General features: G+C 40.6%; 1 protein-coding gene across 2 annotated transcripts; it reads right to left on the reverse strand.

The window, feature by feature from the left end:
* Positions 1-1,147: 1,147 nt before the first annotated feature.
* LOC106907730 (collagenase 3) lies at positions 1,148-16,536 on the reverse strand. Of its 2 annotated transcripts, XM_088012305.1 has the most exons (11): positions 14,629-16,536; positions 13,340-14,420; positions 9,096-9,352; positions 6,916-7,064; positions 6,714-6,839; positions 6,427-6,582; positions 4,938-5,067; positions 4,724-4,860; positions 4,422-4,581; positions 2,896-2,996; positions 1,148-1,896 (listed from the first exon to the last, which is right to left on the reverse strand). In XM_088012305.1, exons 2-11 carry the CDS (start codon positions 13,475-13,477, stop codon positions 1,766-1,768), a joined length of 1,485 nt encoding a protein of 494 aa, XP_087868431.1. In that variant the 5' UTR covers positions 13,478-14,420; positions 14,629-16,536; the 3' UTR covers positions 1,148-1,765. The 2 variants fall into 2 exon arrangements, with proteins under 2 accessions (XP_087868431.1, XP_014829051.2); XM_014973565.2 differs by lacking the exons at positions 13,340-14,420; positions 14,629-16,536 and adding an exon at positions 9,434-9,846 and having other exon boundaries at positions 6,714-6,842.
* Positions 16,537-18,613: the final 2,077 nt, after the last annotated feature.

The raw sequence follows: 18,613 nt of genomic DNA on the forward strand, positions 1-18,613 counted from the left end.
AGAGGTGCTGTCTCTCATCCCAGCTGCTTCAAAGTGGGAACTGCTCCAGTCCAACTGGAGGGTTGTGGCCTTAAGACGCCAACAGAATATCATCCACAAAAAGTAAAGAAGAGACCCTCAAGTTCCCGATGCAGAGACTCTCCTCCTTCTGGGACACTAGTTAGGATGCTTCTTCACCAAGGAGGCATCGCAAGCCACCTCAACCAGCTCCTTTTGATGCAGAGAACTTTGAGGCACTCTCGGATAACCCTGCAGAGAAACTCATTTCAGGAGCCTGTATGCATGATTACATTCTTTCGGTCACTACACAAAGTTTATGATTGTAGATGCATGTAAGAACGGAGATCGACTGGTAAATTGAGACCTTTGCCTTTTGACCCACCTCTCTCTTCACCACAACAGATCAGTACAGCACTGATCTGCCCATCGATCTCACGCTGCACTTTTCCCTCAGTACTGAACAAGATCCAGAGATACATAAACATCTCCACTTAGGGCAGGACCTCTACACCAACCCAGAGAAGGCACTCCACCCTTTGGAGGGACTGATCATCAGACAAGGCACAGCCCCAAAGGCCCCTCATGATGATTGTCACCAATGGAAACAGAGTTCCCTCTCTCAGTTGCTGGCATTTCAGCCATGTAAATCTGGGTACAGCCTGAAGACAAGACTTGGGCGGGATACATGTATTTGACAGATTTTTTTTTTTTGACCATGTGAAATATATGAACGTAGCTCATTCTGCCATCCTGCTTTACTGTAAAAAATTAAATAAATAAAAGTTGCCAAAGAAAGACTTTGGCACCAGGATGGGAGTCTAATGTTTACAAATCTAAAAAAAAACTTGTTTGATTCCACCATAATTCTGATCCTTAGACATGTGACTCAAAGGAAAAGGGCTTTATTGGAGCAGGGGGTTTTTGAGTCAGCAGGTTGGTTTACTGTTTAATCCCCATAAGCCTGTATTAATCTGAGCCTGGTACGTTCTGCATTGTGAATCTAAAGCTACATTCTGTCAACAGTTGCACAACCCTGGAATGTGAGAGGAACGACAATGACTGATGAGCAATGTGCCGTCTGCGAAAAATTCATCAACAGCGATGGCAGATACTCACAAAAAAATGTCAATAAACATTTACTAGAATATGAAATCATATGTTATTGTTTTATTCATAAAAATATGTACCAGACATGAGGCATTTCTCTACTCCAGGTTACAGACCACAAAGTCAGTTTCAGAAAGAAGAATAATAAATTATTTTATTTATAATGCCCCTTTCATCAAATTGAGATCTTAAAGATCATATTCACATGCTGGTGATGGTAAGCTACTGGACTGTAGCCACAGCTGCCCTGGGGCAGTCCGACAGCAGCGAGGCTGCCTTCATGACCACCACCAACAAGGTGGGTGAAGCGACATGCTCAAGGACACCCAGATACATGTAGATCTCTTTTTGTTTAGAAAAACATATCTTATGCATTACTATCATTCAATATTTGTTGCAAATCTTTAAAACAAAACACTTAAAGTAGAAAAATTAAATAAACATCTTTTAAATTGTACATGGCTTTGACAGATGGTATACATTTCCTTTCTTTCAACACTATTACACACTGCGGTATGACTTTCAACCACTTCCCTGTAGTATTAGTTCCCAGTGTCACAAATACTGTGGTTACTGCCGGAGAGAGCCGGTTCCTTGTGGTTATACACTATATATATGTGACTATATGAAAGAATGTCATCATCAGGCCGTTTCATCATCAGAGTGCGTGCTTGTTGCTCTTTCCCATCTCGCAGTCCATTAGGTCATTAGCGCTGCTGATGGAGACAACGCGGTTCTGGCCAAAGTCGTATTTATATTGCTTGTTTCCCTTGAAGAAGTTCACAAATCCTGCAGGAAATCAAGAGTCGATAATGAGGTTCAGACAGAGTGCTTCAAAAGGTAATCACAAACTTTGCTCTAAAGCAAAGCTTGGTTATAAAATAATATCTGAAGCAGTTCCGTTTAATTCATCGTCTGAACATGAAGACGTATGACACAACTGCAGCCCAAATACGGCTGTCTACCTAATCTGACATGTCATGTAAAGAAAGCACTAATCAGAGCAAAAGAAACCCATGATCACTCTGGGGGAGCTGCAGAGATCCAGAGCTGACAAAAGAGACAGGTCACAGGACAAGAATCATTCAAACACTCCATAAATTTGGACTTTATGGAAGAGTAACAGCAACAGAGCATTTATTGAAAGAAACTTAAATCCAACTTTAAATGTGTGGCAACATGTGAACATTTATGTCCACCCAAACTCACTGAGATTGAGCTGTTGTGGAAAGAGGAGTATAGCTGTAAAGCTGGTAGAAACAAGACTTGCTGTAGGTTTCAGATGTTATTTGTAAAAATATTTTAAATTCTTCTACCATTTTACTCCCGCCAGGTAAATTATCCACTATAAATAAGACATAATCTTTGAAATAAATCAGTGGGTATGAATGCTTTTGCAAGACTCTGTATGTAATAGTTCTCATTGAAAATGACTGTAACAAATGTAGGTTTAATGTTATTGACCTGAAGCTGATTGTGCCACTAGGAGAGATGTTTTTGGACATTCTTCATGGTTTATACCATGCTTGAAAAACAGCTATTGACGGATGATAACACAGATCTGTAGGTTTATATCTTGAAGACAGATTCTGTGTAAAAAAAAACCTGCAACAAGATTTTCAAAGTGATGACTGAAAAGTCAAAATCAACCTTAAATTAAAGTGGAAAATAATCATGGATTTTACCCCCCAAAAATGCTAATTTCTAAAACAACTGAAATCTCATTCCCTGTGCATTTTGTTTCTGAAAAGCCACAAAAAACAAAAAGAAGAGAGATTATTTAACTACCCTCGTAGTAGACAGCAGCGTCTATAGGGAATGGGATTTCCAGCCAGTGTTGCTCGATGAGCATTGGTGATCCCTCCATCACGGCCCGCAATTCATTGTACCTAAATATGACACACATTTGAGTAAACAGATGTTATTTTCCTCTTGGCTTCATTGAGTAACAAAATGATACACTGTGTGAGTCAACCTCTTCTTCTGCATTCACATGGGAAAAAACTGTTGCTCTCTTGTTTCAACAGAACTGAAAAGGAAGCAGAACATCAGGTCTACTCTGTACCCAATATCAGAGTTCGTCAGAATGCTGATGGATACCCAGACATCTGCAAGATTTGGTGATGTTTTCTTTGCAACATGCATTTAGTTTCACTGAATCAGCATTTACAGAGCAATTTTGACAGAAGAGGCATTCTGGGACAGATGAGACGAGGCAATAAAACCTATCAACTTTATCCGTTTGTTTCTGGGGGAAAAGTCCTGAACGGAAACCCAGATATTTCTGTCCCCAGCAGGCAGCAACATCCTCCAGATCATTCTTGAAGATCTAAAGATGTTCCCAGGTCAGATGGGATAATCTTTAGTTCTGCATCTCCTCCCAGTGGGACACTTCCAAAAGCAGTCGACCAGGGAGAATCCTGATCAAATGCTCAAAACATCTCAACTGATTCCTTTTGATCTGTCTCTAAGGGTGTTTTCTCACCTGATGGGGACCAAAGTTGCAATATTTGCTACATTTTCAGCTGGTGTGGTTCACTTTCACACTGCTCTGTGTCAAACAATCCAAAGCAGTTGAAAAAATTCTGTTCCCTGTCTCACTTGTGGTGGCGCTGCACCAAGAACCACTGAAGGAAACAACATGAAAAACCTCCAAAGAAGACATGAGCGCAACTTCACAAAATGTAAACAAAAATGGAATGGTGTCAGATTTTAGAGGTTATAGGATTTCTCTTTGATCTTTGGCAAAAGACAACAAGCCATTTCTTCCTCTAGCACTAGTAGCTTGTGTTTGTTTTGGCTTTACTTAACCAGAATTCCTCGTATTATAGTCTACTTCCTGTTTTTGGAGCAGTCCTCAGTCCGCTTGGTGTTCACATGTACATTTGTACTTAAACCAAACTGAGACCTAGGGTTTTAGTTGGACCAGAGTTCGCTTTTTTGGTCCACATCAGAGTTTGATTAAGTATTCACACCTCCCCAATGAACCAGACTGTCTATGAAAAATTTTATTAGAGTTTGACTAGAGCTGAATTCAGTCCAGCCACCTTCCAGTGGGAGTTTCTTTTGGCCACTTATATCCAGGATCTTGTTTTCTATAATCATAGGTGAGGGTTGGAATATATTGGAACCTGGATTATTTTCAGATGTCCATCTCTCATTCCTTCCTACAGTATATTGTTGCTTTTAGATGAGATATGCGACTGGATTCTATGTTGATTTAATTTAATGCAAGAACTCTTCTTCATTTGTCCCAGCATGACACAAATAGCCAAATCACAGAAAAAGATGGGAAATGCAAGAATGTGACCAACCTCCAACACTCATGGCCGGTGAAGAACACGGTGTGGCGATCGTCTCTGAAGTGCAGAGCAGCATCCACCGACTTTATTCTGGAGGGGAAGCCCAGGTCTGAGATGTTTCTGGGAAAACCTTCCTGTAGAATCAACTGCTGCACTTTCCAGTACTGATCACCTGCAAGAAAAATACTTTTTTTTTTTTCTCCTTCTTCAAAACCATCACATAAACACTTCATGTGCGCTTGTAGTTCAGGTGAGACTCATTTTAAAACTCCTGTAGAGCTTCTGTCTAGAGTCCCCATTCCATCATCTATTACCTTTGAAAAATAAAATAAAGTTTTTCTCCACGTTCTCATACACGGCATCCAGGTGAGACGGTACAGAGTTTGACCACAGGTTGCTGATGAGGGTGATGCGCGTTTCAACAAAACTGGGATGTTTTCGCCACATGAATCTGTAAAGTCAGAAAGCTCTGAAGTAAACCAATGATCTTCAACAGAAAAAAAAGCACACTCTTGAGGAAACACACACCTGTCTTTGAAAAACACCACCTCCTGTTGTAATTCGGTCACAGCATCAAAGGACAGATCTGGATCGCATTTGTCAGGGGTTTTCGGTGGAGGCCTTTTTAGTGACTGTAGATGGAAGTTGGGGTTTTCACCTGAGGCAACAAAAGAAAACAGCATAAAGGTAGAAGAACTGTCTCATCCCACCCCGGTGGAACCACTGTTTACGGAGCTGTGCAAAAGATATCACTGAGTCACATCACTGAATAACAGCCTCGTTCGTTCAGTAGGACTGTAAATGCCTCGTTCAAGACTTGCCATGGGAGATTAAAGTATTCTTCAAACATGCATGGAAGAATCAAGGTAACATTCCAGGGATGTTTTTTTTTTTTGTTTTTTATGAGGGAATAACATTGTAATATGATGTACGCATCACAAAAAGTTGATTTTACATTATATTGCCCCTTTTCTGGCTGTAAACAGATGTGTGTGCAGCATAAGAGAGTGAAAAAGCTGTGTCTGCATCATGACTGGACAGAATTTTTTATTTTTTTGCTGTTTTTGAAGTGCAGACAGCAGCAAGCCGCAAGCCTGGAGGCGGTGATGCAAGTTCCGTCACACAGTTGCAAATGACAGAGAGCACGAAATGGTCGTCATTTCGGCTGAATCGATTTCTTGTTTGATTGTAATTTTCATTGCTGGGTATGTCTGTGGTGAGGAGCGGTGTCAGCGGGTCGAGGTCGGAAGAAAAATATGATGAGCGTGAAATAAACTTTGAAAAGCTTTTGATCATATGTTGCCTTCAGGCTAAGTGACGGCTTGTAGCGAGGTAGCAAACGACTCTTCAACAGTGTGAAGAGTCATTTTCACACTTTTTCATCATCGTTCACAACTTCTTCTTTTCGCCGACTGGCCCAGTTGAAATTCTGCTGGAGGAATCCAGCAGAATGGGAGAAATCTCAGATGAGGCACTGAAGGGAGATTGGAATTGAGCGAAATTGTGTTGGAAAGCAAAGGCTGACCCACAAGAAACTAGGATTTTTGGGAAAGTTGATCAAATTATGGACAATATTCATTGCTAGTGAACCTCCAGGTCCACCTCCTAATCTGGATTCACCATAAGAAATAAATAAAGGAGCAATGTTCTGATGAAACCCGAATGAAGAGTTTCAGAAAGAGCAGTAGCCTTTTTTAAAGAGACAGAGACAATTTCAAGGCGTCAAATTATGAAGTCAGATTTCTTTTACATAGTTACTTGATTGTGCATTATAATGACAGTTTGTGGAAAATACATAGTACTGCCTCTTTTAAAAGAAGAACCAAATATGAATGAAAAGCTATGTGTTCACCTGAAGAATGCTGTGGACGAGAAACACAAACAGAAATTCAATCTGATGGCTTTGGAGAATTGTCTATGGCCGAATGTAAGAGGTGGGATGTAGATCATATGACTGACTCGCTGAGAAGTGACTTCTCACATCCCACACAACATAAGGCTTAGGATTCACGCTCACCGTAAAGGTGCTGGATGCTCTTCACGTCGTCAAAGGAGAGCTCCAAACTGGGTGCAAAGTTGTAAGCTGGATACATGATGGATCCGGGGTCAGGTGAGTGGGAGAGACCAAGAGCATGGCCGAATTCATGAGCTGCAACAACAGGCAGGCTGATACCTGAAGCGGGATGACGGGTCACACAAATTCAGAATCAGAACAAAAACCTCACAGAAACCCAGAGGAATGACAGGAGTTGGATGAGCGAACAGCAGGATTCCATCGTTTAACTCCTTTTTAAAATCCCGTACCAGTAGAATTTAAGGTCCATTCCTCCGCAGAGTCAAAGTGCACGTCTCCTCCGATTCCTAGACCAGGGAGGAAGGCGTGAGCCAGAGCTCCCCCTTTGCCAGAGAAAGGAAATCCATCGCCGTGGTCTGCTGAAAACACAGCCGTGTCATCAATCTAGATGATAGGCGTTTTTTAATCATCCGGGCTCGTCACAAAGCTCACCTCCGCTGACAAAAGCAATTCTAACGTCAGCCTCTTTTGCTTCCCTCCTGCGGAATCTAATGAGGGAAACGCTGGACCACAGCTTCAGCGCTGTCCTGATGGCTTTGAGAGTCCTACTGGCTGGGAAAGGCAGATTTTCACCAGCAATCCTGCAGAGACACATTTTTCCTTTAATTTATATAAAGTCATGTGAAAGAGCTAAAGTATTTAATCAACATAAAGAAGAGTTAAATATCCTTCAGGTCTGCCGTCACAGGCTTCATTAACGCGTCTGAGCGGACTTTCTCAACTTCTAAAGCTTCTCTTCTCTTACATGTATTCTTGTAGCAACAGTTTCATACATCTGAGGTGTTACTTTTAAACGCGTGACAAGCTTTTCAAACTGATGCCACAGGGAGCTACTCCATTTGTAGGCCTGTAGCCTCTGCCTTGCTTGTCCATGGTGTACGAGTTGTGCACACACCAAAATGAAAACTTCCCTAACTGTTCCTTTATTGTTGCTGGAGGAGAATTTTCTTTTAAAACTAAACATTAGCATCTTTGTTTTGATGTTGTTATTCTTCCTGGGGATTACATGTCATTATTTATCATCTTATAAAGACTCACTCTTCCTATGACAAGCTTGATTCTTTAATGTCTTCTTTTTTTTTTTTAATCCCTCTGAAAATTTGTAGAAATGCAGCTTATGATGATTAGTGCGTTATTTTCTTTAAAAAGTACAAAACGTGTTGGCAGGCAGCTCCAGGATACATAGGACAGTCTTCGAGAACAAGAGGCTGCTACAAATGTTTTCAGTAAATCTGTTAAGTTCGTGCGATTAATGCAGGAAGTTTGTCACATAACTTTTACCTCACTTCCGTTCTAAAATCCTGTAGTAATGACTCAGCGACATTGCTACGTAATGTTGTGCCCTATGCAAGCGCACCATCTGCACATATGACGCAAGAGGCATTACCACACATGGCTTGCCTGACGCTCGACGCGGCACGACAAGGGATTTATGTTCTGCAGCCGCTGGTTCTGGTGTCGGTGTCAGAGTTAAGTGGCGGTTTACAATTTGCTGACAGCTTCGGTGTTGTAAACGGGTGCATGTGTAGGCAGTGTGTCTGATATGATTCACAGCCTGAGTGGCATCTGGGTCGACAGAATTGACCCAAATAATTAGAATTACGGAAATAAGTTTTCTTAATGGAATCATGCCAATTAAAACAAAACAAAACAAAACAAAAAGAAACAAAACAAAAAAAAAAGAACTTTTTTGAGCTATGATGAGGCAATTCTTCGACTGTGTCAAAATCTGCGTATTTCAAAACGCTGAAATGGAAATACTTTTTTTCCCCCCCATCAGACGAGTCATGTGATGTATGTATGTAACCTTTATTCAACCAGGCATGTCTCACTGAGATTAGAAATCTCTTCTTCAAGAGAGGCCTGGCCAAGACCGGCAGCAGATAAATATGTAAATGTCTTATTTCTAGAGATTTAATTTAGTCGACGTTTTTATGTGCATACAGAAAGTGAGAATTTTCTTTTCTCCACGTCTTTAATTAGCAGCGATACGGCCTACAATGCTTTAACAGCTGGGTGGTCTGAAACAAGATATCTCTCTCTCTCTCTTTTGTTGGTGGTTAAAGAAATGGGAATCCGTGTCCTCCAACCAAAGTCTAAGAAAATATTGTTTTTGAAAAGTAAATAAAAACATGGAGTTCTGCTCAATCCTGTCTGATTTATTTTTTATGGCGTATGTCTTTGTGCAGCATGACATCTTCACTTGTCGTTTTTCTCCCACTTTGAATTCAGTTGAGAAAGAAAACCACTTTGTTTCGGTTAGGAGCCAAAAGTTTTAGATTAAACTTGATGGATGCTTCATTTAATGCAGAGCTTATGATCGTCTTTGTGGGACGTGTGTAAGAAGTTGTTCTCCTTACAGTAAGATTAATCTCCTACCTAATCAGGCCTGTCGAAACTTTTTAAGAAATGTGCACAAGTGACTGGTAATTTACATATTTTATTAGGAAAACGGGGGTTACACTTCAAACTTTGACTTAAATTCAAAATTGGTTGTATTTTGCGTCAACTAGTATAAATCCCACAAAATACACTGTAAAAATGTTCCTGTGGACTAAGCTTTTATAATCACATGCTAGCTGGAAGTGCTAGCTTGTGAGCTCTCATCTCACCTGTAACTGATGGTCCGTTTTGTCCACCGCACTGTGGCCCCGTGAGGCTCCACGTCCGACAGCCCACAGCGCGGCTTCTTCATCACAGTCAGAGTCTCCTGACTGAGTTTTCCGTCTGGAGTCAAGCCAAAGAAACGCTGCATTTTCTTCACCTTATTGCAGAATCCCCTTGTCTGATGCGAGTCATCTCTGGAGGCCGCTGCCCTTTTTCGTCTGTCTGGCTCAGGCTGGTAACCATAGAAGTGGTGCAGATATTCCTGTGGAAAACGACTCGGATTACACCAGTGACACAAAGACAAACTCTGTCGTACCTGAGCAAAAGAAAAACGCCGCATTACCTTGCTTTTGTCTGAGCAAACTATAAACGTATGAAATTTTATTTTAAGGCAAAACTAAGAGGGCGATGCAGTGCTCTGTTAACGTATTCATACCTTTGGTCTCATTTATTGTCCTCTAGTCTATTTTTGTGATGGTAAAGTGGAACCGGTGGGACTAAATACACTAGGAGGGTAACGAGACACAGCTGGGATCTATCAAGACAGGGAGGACAGGACATCACAGAGACTCACAGGGAAACAGGATCACAATAAACACAGAAAAAACCCAAAAATAAACGCAGAAAACTACGGATCACAACAGTAGTGCTTGAAAAAAAGAGAGAAAAAAAATCAGTTTCGTGTTTTTAACTGAGCGGATCAACTTTCTTTCAGTAATATTTTTCTCCATACCACTCTTCCATTTTGTGCATAGATTACCCTGGACTTCATATTATAGATTTTGAATTTTCTTTTTGGATTTTAGGCCAGTTTGGTTTCATAACACCAACTAGGTTTTGGGACATTCTCAATCAGGCCTGAATGTTTTAGGAAACAGGAAATGTTATGTCTTTGACATAAAATCCCAATTAAATACTGTATTGTTATTCTAGAGTGGGAAAGTATCGCAATGTACTGTATGAACTAAACATGTTTTCTCAACACATTTTTCTTATCTTGATCAAGATGAGGTCTGGTCGATCTGAGGTCGCAATGAAACCACATCCTTGGAAATTCTGTGTTTTGAAGGCAGCGTTTATGTGACTCAGCAGTGTGTAATGACTCGTGTTTAAACTCATGCGGACAGTAAACATTCCAGATGTGGGTTTTTTTTGTACATTAAATGACAGCATGCTGCAGAAACTTTGCTACAAACATGTAATTGTAGGTGTCAGGGTTACCGGCTACTAAAACTCCTTCCTACAGCATTTCTACTGATTTGTAAATACATGTAGCTTTTTTTTTTTTCAGCCTGCAGGTATTTTGTCAAAATAACTTAATGGTTAAGGAACTTTAAAAATGATTCAATTTTAAACCATATCTGTTAAACCATATCTCTTAAAGTAAATAGTTAATTTCCTAAAACATGACCTTTTTTTCTGTTTATGTATTTGTTGACTCATTTTAAGTTTAGTAACTTAGTAAAAGTTAATAACTCTCAGAAACTTGTGGGTGAGAAAGTTTTTGTGCAAGAACTGAAGTTTGTGTTCAGCTGTGGAGAGACTGTTGAAGCTAAAGTGAAACTTAAACGCAAGCTGAGCAAACTAGTAAACATTCTGGGGACGTCATACACAGTTTCCTGCTGATTTTACGCCCAAAGGTCTGCGTGAGTCTCCACAAAATCTGGTGGCGTAAGATGGGGTAAAGATTGGACCAATCCGATCAGACTTCAGTCACACAAACATGTTTGAATTTCTGGAAGTGGATTTGATCCCAGTTGGACACCGAGAACTGATCATCAAAACCAACGGCGAATATTTGTTCCTGACAGCCAATGAAAAGAGAGGCTGGGATCACAGCAACAGCTGCAAAAATAACAACGGCACACTCGGGTAAAACATTTCTGAACAAAACAATTTCCACATGCCACAAAACCACGCATTATACATTCTTAACGTTAATTGCCAGGATCCAGTCCAAACATGAGATTGCCATGTGTTAAGACAGAATTAATAATGTGTTTAAATTAAAACTTAACATTGGAAGTCATTCCAAATCCCACAAACATTCCCGCCGCATCAAATACATGTTGCAACCTCTCACCACGAGCACAACACAGAACACAGCTCTACGCAAATCACGCTCACTTGAAAAACCTTTGACTTTCCCATCTTTCTGTTTATGGAGGACGCGGAAAATATTATCAGCTAAATTGTGACAGTATCTTCAATTACTGTTGTGGGTAAAAGTAAAACACTTTTTTTTGTACGAGGTCCTGTGAGGGTTTGATGCTCATTTGACTGCAGTTGGTCTAAAACAGTGTTTCTCCACCCTGGTCCTCACCGCCCCCCCTGCTCTGCATGTTTTAGATGTGCCTCTATTCCAGAACAGCTGATTCAAATGACTGCTGGTGACCATCAAGTACTGCAGAAGCCTGTTACTCACCCAGAGATACAATTCAGGTGTGTGGCAGAAGGGAAATACCGAAAACATGCAAGACAGGGGGGGCGGTGGAGGGCCAGGGTTGAGAAACACTGCTCTAAAATGTCCATCTGCAGCATGATGGATCACATGTAGTACGTAATCCATCAGCAAATCCAGTTTTTAAGGGTACGATCTCCAGTCTTCCAATCAGAAAACTGAATATTTTCAAAACCTGTCAAGAAGACTATGAAAGTTGTGCAGTGCGCCTCCAGCTGTAGCTTCCTGCTTAGCTAGTTGCTCGGCTGGTGGTCAAGGAGATGCATTTCCTGCCAGCTTGTCAGAGTGGATTTACTATTCATTTTTACCATGGAGGGCAAAAATGAGTCAGATGACTTACTTTAACTGATATCCGAAAAAGTTACAGGATACTGGTAGGTTATTCAGGATTAAAGCATTAAAATGTATGGCAACATCCTGTTGCTTCAGAATCATTGATTGTACAAATGTTTGTTCTTTCATTTAACTAAAAGAAAAGTTATTTTGTCTCTTCACCTGATGTTTGAGTCAAACATAAAACAGAATAAACAAAAACGCTGAGGTGCTCTGATTGGTGGAGCAAGGAGGACATAAGCCTTAATTAGCAGAAGGTGGTCATTTTCCCTGAGCTCTGCCCAGTCACGTTCTGTCTGGAGCTGAGGCGGGAAATGACTGACACGGGAAAAGTGCAAGGAAGGCATTGGAGTCAGGGAAACACAGCAAACACGACAAGACGATCTAAACACCAGAACCTGAAAATGTACAGAAATACGAGAATAATATGAAATTATACTGTAGCTCCTAAGGATCCTGACACATGGCTACTAGTGACACGAAGTCTAATGGGTTAAATTTGTTATAAGAACATTACAGAATAAATGTAAGCATTAGCTATGGCAAGAATAATGACTCAGAAATGAACAAATGAAAGTTGTGTTGTTTTTACGTGATTTACAAAAAGAAACGATGCGGAGAAACAATGTTGAATAGACATTCAGCATTGTTTCTCCGTATCGGATCGATATCGGCCAGATACTAAATGTCTGATATCTGTATCGGTATTGGAAATAAAAAAATAAAAAAATAAAAAACAGGGGATCACTGCATCCCTCAAGCAACTCGGTGTGGGGCTGTCCATATATTTTATCTGCTGTCACCACAAAACAGTGCTGACTTTGAAGACAAATCTCATCTCCCACTGCTGCTGCTGCTGCTGCTGCTGCTGCTGCTGCTGCTGTTGCCTCCTGCAGATGAGATCGAAGGCAGATTGGGGAATTGGCAGCCGTAAACAGGAAGAATCCCGTCTGCCAACATCACTGGACCACATTTCGCTTGAGGTGAAACTTCACAAAGAGATTCCACCGAGATAAATTAGTTCTGTGATTATCATTCCAGAGAATGATATGGGTCTGTTCTACAATAACAAAACTCAAAAAGAGTGGGAGAGCCACAGAGAACATTTGAGATGTCAGCAGGTGAAATGTAACCAAATATAGTCACTTTTCATTATTAAAGAAAGAAAACAAAGATCAAATGAAATAGTGCTAGATCTGTCGCCACTTTAATTTTTGAGAAGCTTTGTCTAAAAAAAATTAATAAAAATAAAGCAGCTTTAAGAATCTTGCATGGAACATCACCACCTCCTGTGCTGCAAATCGCTCAGATTTGATCAGTTATATTTCAAAGAGGTCCAAAAATGACTCCCATCACCATAAACCTCACTATTGAAACACACACAAAACAACCCCACCTGCAGAACCAGCAGCATATAAACACATGTTGATCCAGCAGGTAAAAAGTTTAATTTACCTCTGCAAACTTCTGGTCAGCCTCAAACGGTCCAGCTGGAGGTTGCGGAGGAGCGGCGGGGATGCGGAGGGGTGAAGCCCCCGCAGGACTCTGGTTGAGCTTCATGAGAGTCAGAAAAGTCATGCAGAGCAGGTTCATGTTGAGCAGGCAGGAGCGTCAGTGAGCGTATGGGCCGGCGCGGCGCAGCGGGATGCAGAACAGCAAAAAAAAAAAAAAAAACACCTGCTAATTATGTGAGAATGCTCCTGTCTCGACAAGAACAGCAAGCAAGGTGGCTTTTCCTCTCCTCTCCTTAACGTGTCTTCAGATGAAAGAGAAGACCCCTCATCTCCAACCCCACCTTCCCAGAGGACAGGAGTCAGAGCTTCACGTACTTTATCAACATTCCTGACTGTTTCCAGCCACCCTTATCTCCAGCGACGTTCAAGGGAACCGCAGAGCTGCCTTAACCTGCAGGGGTGACACCTGCAGCAGAAAACACCACTGTTGGCTTTGACTGAAGAAGACAACAAGGATCCTGCAGAGATTACATTTGAGATCCTACAAATGTAGAATTTCTATCTGCGAGAGATAATCTCCCCATTTGGAGTTTGTGACAAAGAGCTGAAGATGTCTTGTGTCTTTTTCTTTTTCTTTCTTTTTATAAACACGGAAAGGTACACCAACAAATTCAGATTCACTAAAGAGGAAGGCTGGTGGTTCGAGTAAACAAGTGACAAATAGTCTCACTTCTATGCTTTACAGATGAAAATATGCGCCAAATTCATGAAACTCTCTCAAATTCGCCTTTTGACATTGGGTTAAAACTGTGATCAAGTTTGTTCCTTTAGATAAGAGGCCGCCCCACCTCAAGGTGCTGTACCGGTGGCATGACACGAGTCTCATCTTTGGTCAAGATTCCAGGAAACTAGGTAGAAAATTCATCCAAGAAGTTCATTTTGCACTTGTTTTCTGTCATCCATCTTTGTGTTCTGCCGTCCGTCTGCGTACCAGCTGCAGAGTCTGTTTGCCGTGATCTTATCGTTTATTCAGCTTTGCATTGTTGTCAGAATGATTCAGTTGCAAACTTCCCAGTAAGACCCTTACAAAAGGAAAACACATTCACCAATTTACAACCAACTGGGGTATATATGCGTTTAAATATCCCAAAATGTTGTACCATATAAATTGCAGAAATAGTTCTGGTTTTCATATGAATATATCTATATTTTTTTTACAGTCATACACACATATATGGTCAATGCTCATATTGAGAAGATACAAACATTAAATGGGAATACGTTGCTTACTGTTTGAAGCCATCTGATTGGCTCCAAAAAGCTCTTCCCTCCTCAGCCGCAATGTCCCGCATTTATGTCGATTTTAATGAACTCTGTCTTTCGATGTATCCATTGGCAACACAAAAAGACAAAGATTTAAAACACATCTTCACCTCTTCCATATTTATCAGTCTGCAGGTTAGAATGATGATGCGATTTCCCAGCTTCACGTTCAATATACTGACAGGACGTCCCTTTATTTCAGGATAAAAAAACAAATAAAGCAAACAACACCAAAAGTGTCTTCTTTAACATGAAAGCAATGTGAAGCATGACTGGTGTCAGTGTAACCGTCTCAGTAAAGCTTCCGTGGACCGATGAACACGATCCCAAACGTTCGTGGCCACGTTCGGCTACCGGAGCCCGTTTACAGGAGAGATCAACCCGAGTTTGATAAACACCATAATGTTGACAGACATGAAACTAATCTGTCTTCCTTTTCCTTTTTCACGTTCTGTTTTCTTTAATATTGAGAACATTATCTATCAGAAAACAAAGAGGATTTATTTATTTTTTTTTTTAATTGAAGCGTACCGAGGAGTGTCACGTTACAGCTGGAAAAGGAGCCGGGGTCAGAGGTCTTTGCAGGGCGAGTGTTTACTTAAAAAGGCAAAAAAAAATCAAAATGTGGATATAGAAGGGAAACAAGCAGTTAGAGGGAGGAACGTGACTTTAGCAGAGCGGCTTAGGCCTGTTCCACGTGCACATTTTATGCATTTTTGCCTCTTATCCACACAAAAACTATTAAAACTATTATTTATTAAAATTTGGACCAAGATAGAAATTTGACAAAACCCCCTATTTGTGTTTACCTGGGAAAACAGAGATTTGGGATCCTGTGCGTTACAGTCTGCGTCAAATAATGTGCCAAAATATCCACATACTCGTCTGACATAATTCCCAACAACTCAACATTATCTTGTGTTTTAATAATTTCGTATTCTAATTAGTGCTGTCAGTCGCATAAAGAATTTAATCCGATTAACCTGGCGCTGTGTTTAATCATGATTAATCACTATGTCTTTCTAAGCTTGAAATATAAATAGGTACACAGTTGTGGGTTTTTTCAGGAATGGTGCCCTGGGCAACCGCCTCTTTCTGCGGCACTCCAAGCAATTAAAATGCAAACAATTATCTGTTTTCTTTTTTCTTTCTTCTTTTTTTTTTTTCCTTTGCAGCAGCAGCTGCAAAAAGCTCCCTTGTTACTCAACAGCAGCAAAACTTACTCCACTACACAAGTAGTAGCAAACAAGTTCAGGGAACAACTGACAGATAAGATTTCATCATTTTCTAGTTCTTGGGTGGCCCACCCCTTTCTGATGTCGCCCTGGGCAACTGCCCATATTGCCGCCACTGTATGTGTGTTTTCAAAAAATGTTTTATTCTTTACTGAAAGATTCTCAGTTTTCCACGTTTTTATATCCAGGAAGTTTTAAAGGAAGTCGTGATTTAGAAATGTCCCTTCATTCATTTCCTATGGAACTTGTGCGATGAGACGACAGTCACTTATCCTCGTCCAGCCAAGTGTCTGACTGGCGTTATTCGTACGTGTGGATGTTAGACATCATACACATAGATGTGCACATGTGGGCTAGCTACAAAGAAAGCTGAAAAATGTTCAACTTTTGTTGTTTGCTGCTGCTGCTGCAGAAAACGTTCACGTTTTGCTGTTCATCGCTCCCCATGTGTCGAGTTCATAATGCGTCGCTGTGAACTCACTCACCCTGCGCAGGAGAGAGGCGCTTAGCTCAAAATAGGTAGTTTGATTAATCTGCGTTATGTAATATTAACGCGTTCACAGCCCTAATTCTAATTCTGTATTTAATAGTATTTCACCCTATATGTCTGGCCACAGATTTGAAGCAATCTGATTGGCTGACATAGGTGCCTGCACTGCCCCCTATGGGTATGGCATGTTTACATCAACCCTCAGGGATGCATTTGTGCTGGTATATATGGATGAAAACTGTTTCAGAAATCGATTCCATGTGTAAAATAATATATATATATATATATATATATATTTTTTATTTATTTTTTTTTTTTTAAATGATGTGAGTTTTTATAAAATCCTGGCTACGTGTTCAGGGACCTTAAATGATGAGAGTCCTGGAAAAGATACAGATGGCTGATTGGACCAGGTCGCAGTAGGAGACTGAGAGGGCAAACAGGCAGGCTGAGAGAATGAGACTAATAAACATGAAGCGAATAACAATAAAGAAAAAGTCAGAACACGCTAAGCTAAAAACAACAGAGAGAACAAATATGAGCATAATTAAAACTACAAACACAGAAAAAAAAGCTAAAACAACGCAAGAATCACGAGAAAGAGAAGTAAAAGTTGATGACCTTATCCTCTGTCATTTCCTCTGTCTAACACGTTTAGTTAAGTTAAACGTGTCAGAGCTTGCCATGGGAGGAAGCCTCGCTCTTAATTAACATACGACTTTACATTACTCACTGCACGCTGACCTCTTCATGCAAAACTAGAACCTAGAAGTCTGGTCTGTCTAACTACTTTGCAGTTGTTTGAATTTGGTTTATCTGGTTAAAACAACAGCTAGGCCGCTCATAGACGTCACATAATGAGCTGGTCGTTTAGTGCAGGCAGCATGAAGCCACAAGGTTTAAACAGGAAACCACGTCCTTATTCCCTCTGCTTCCACAGTGATGCAAGTTTGTTCTTTTCTGTAGCAAATTATACAGAAGAACAGAGGGGAAATTCAGGTGCAGCAGGGGGAAAGTGGCATAATGCGAGGCATGTAGGTTCACACAAAGATAAGTATTAAAATATATATCTAAAAACCTAAATTAAGAATAATATACTGAAAAGATGAGGGGAAGTTCTGACATAAAAAAACTGTGCAGTCATTAAAAAAAACAGAATACTACGATCCAAAAAAATGTACACAAAAAAAAAAAACTTTGCTTAAGGTGGAATTGATTGTATTTAAAACAAAGCAAACATTTTTCAGTGGCAACATTACAAAGGTGTGAAATCCTGCTCTCAAACTGAAAATGTAAACTCATGCTTAGCTTTTTAATTCCTACATGTTCACTGGCACGAACTCTGTGAGGAAATCTGAGTAGTCAAAGGACAAATAGACGCTACTTTAAAAAACAAAAAAGTATCGATCTTATCGCGCCGGTATCTATCAATTCTCTAACAGCGCAGAGTGAGTGTCGGACTTTAGGCTATGACTCAAACTTTTATTTGAGTATATAAAGGTGTGACACACGCAGACCCATTGAGAGATGCAGTTGACTAAAACATTATGCACGAACCGCACAGTATATAACTGTAACATTTAATAATAGATGCTTAAACAAAGAAAAAGACAATCAAATTTTCTCATTGGTAGTAAACCCCACAAACGCTAAAATAAATGGATCCAGATCAACGATCCAGTGACTAACAAGGCAGCACCTTGGAAACAGTGTGTCAACTGTGTGAATGTAAACCAAAGTGTTTTCATTCAGCTGGAGGGTAGGGATTCCCAACATGAGTCATCCAGCAGGTCTCACCCGGATTAATCTAATTGTGTGTGTAAGACGCCGACCTGCGCGACTCCTACACTCTTTATTCCTGAACATGTTCATTATTCGGGTGCTGGTACCGATTCTGAGTCAAGTACAGTAGTCACCGAGGGAGGGGGGAAAAAAAGAGCTTGCATCAGGACACACATCCTGACACTGAGTCATAAAATCTTCCCCTGCTGCCTTCAGGCCAAAACAGGAGCGCGTACAACAAAAACATTCTGAGAATGAAGCGCTGTTGTTTCGCAACGGCCGGACGATGAGTGAAAATTACTCTAATGTTTCTTGCTGTTAGACTCTAATGATATTTGTAGATGGTTTACGAGTGATACTCTGCTGCACTTTCATAACAAACCTGAGCAGAAATCTAAACTCAGTCCGAGGGATGAATTCAAAGTGAACCCCATCGCAGATTTAA

Source organism: Poecilia mexicana, unplaced genomic scaffold (genome assembly GCF_051168715.1).
Source record: "Poecilia mexicana isolate PSO_F unplaced genomic scaffold, ASM5116871v1 scaffold_14, whole genome shotgun sequence".
Taxonomy (NCBI): Eukaryota; Metazoa; Chordata; class Actinopteri; order Cyprinodontiformes; family Poeciliidae; genus Poecilia; species Poecilia mexicana.

Bases quoted from the DNA above. Each gene is read 5' to 3' on its own strand.
- LOC106907730 (XM_088012305.1), bottom strand. From the start codon at position 13,477: ATGAACCTGCTCTGCATGACTTTTCTGACTCTCATGAAGCTCAACCAG. The intron at 2,997-4,421 runs GTTGGTCACATT...TGTCATATTTAG, and splicing joins ACCGGCCATGAGTGTTGGAG to GTACAATGAATTGCGGGCCG. The intron at 1,897-2,895 runs GTAGTTAAATAA...GATTTCCTGCAG, and splicing joins CGCTGCTGTCTACTACGAGG to GATTTGTGAACTTCTTCAAG.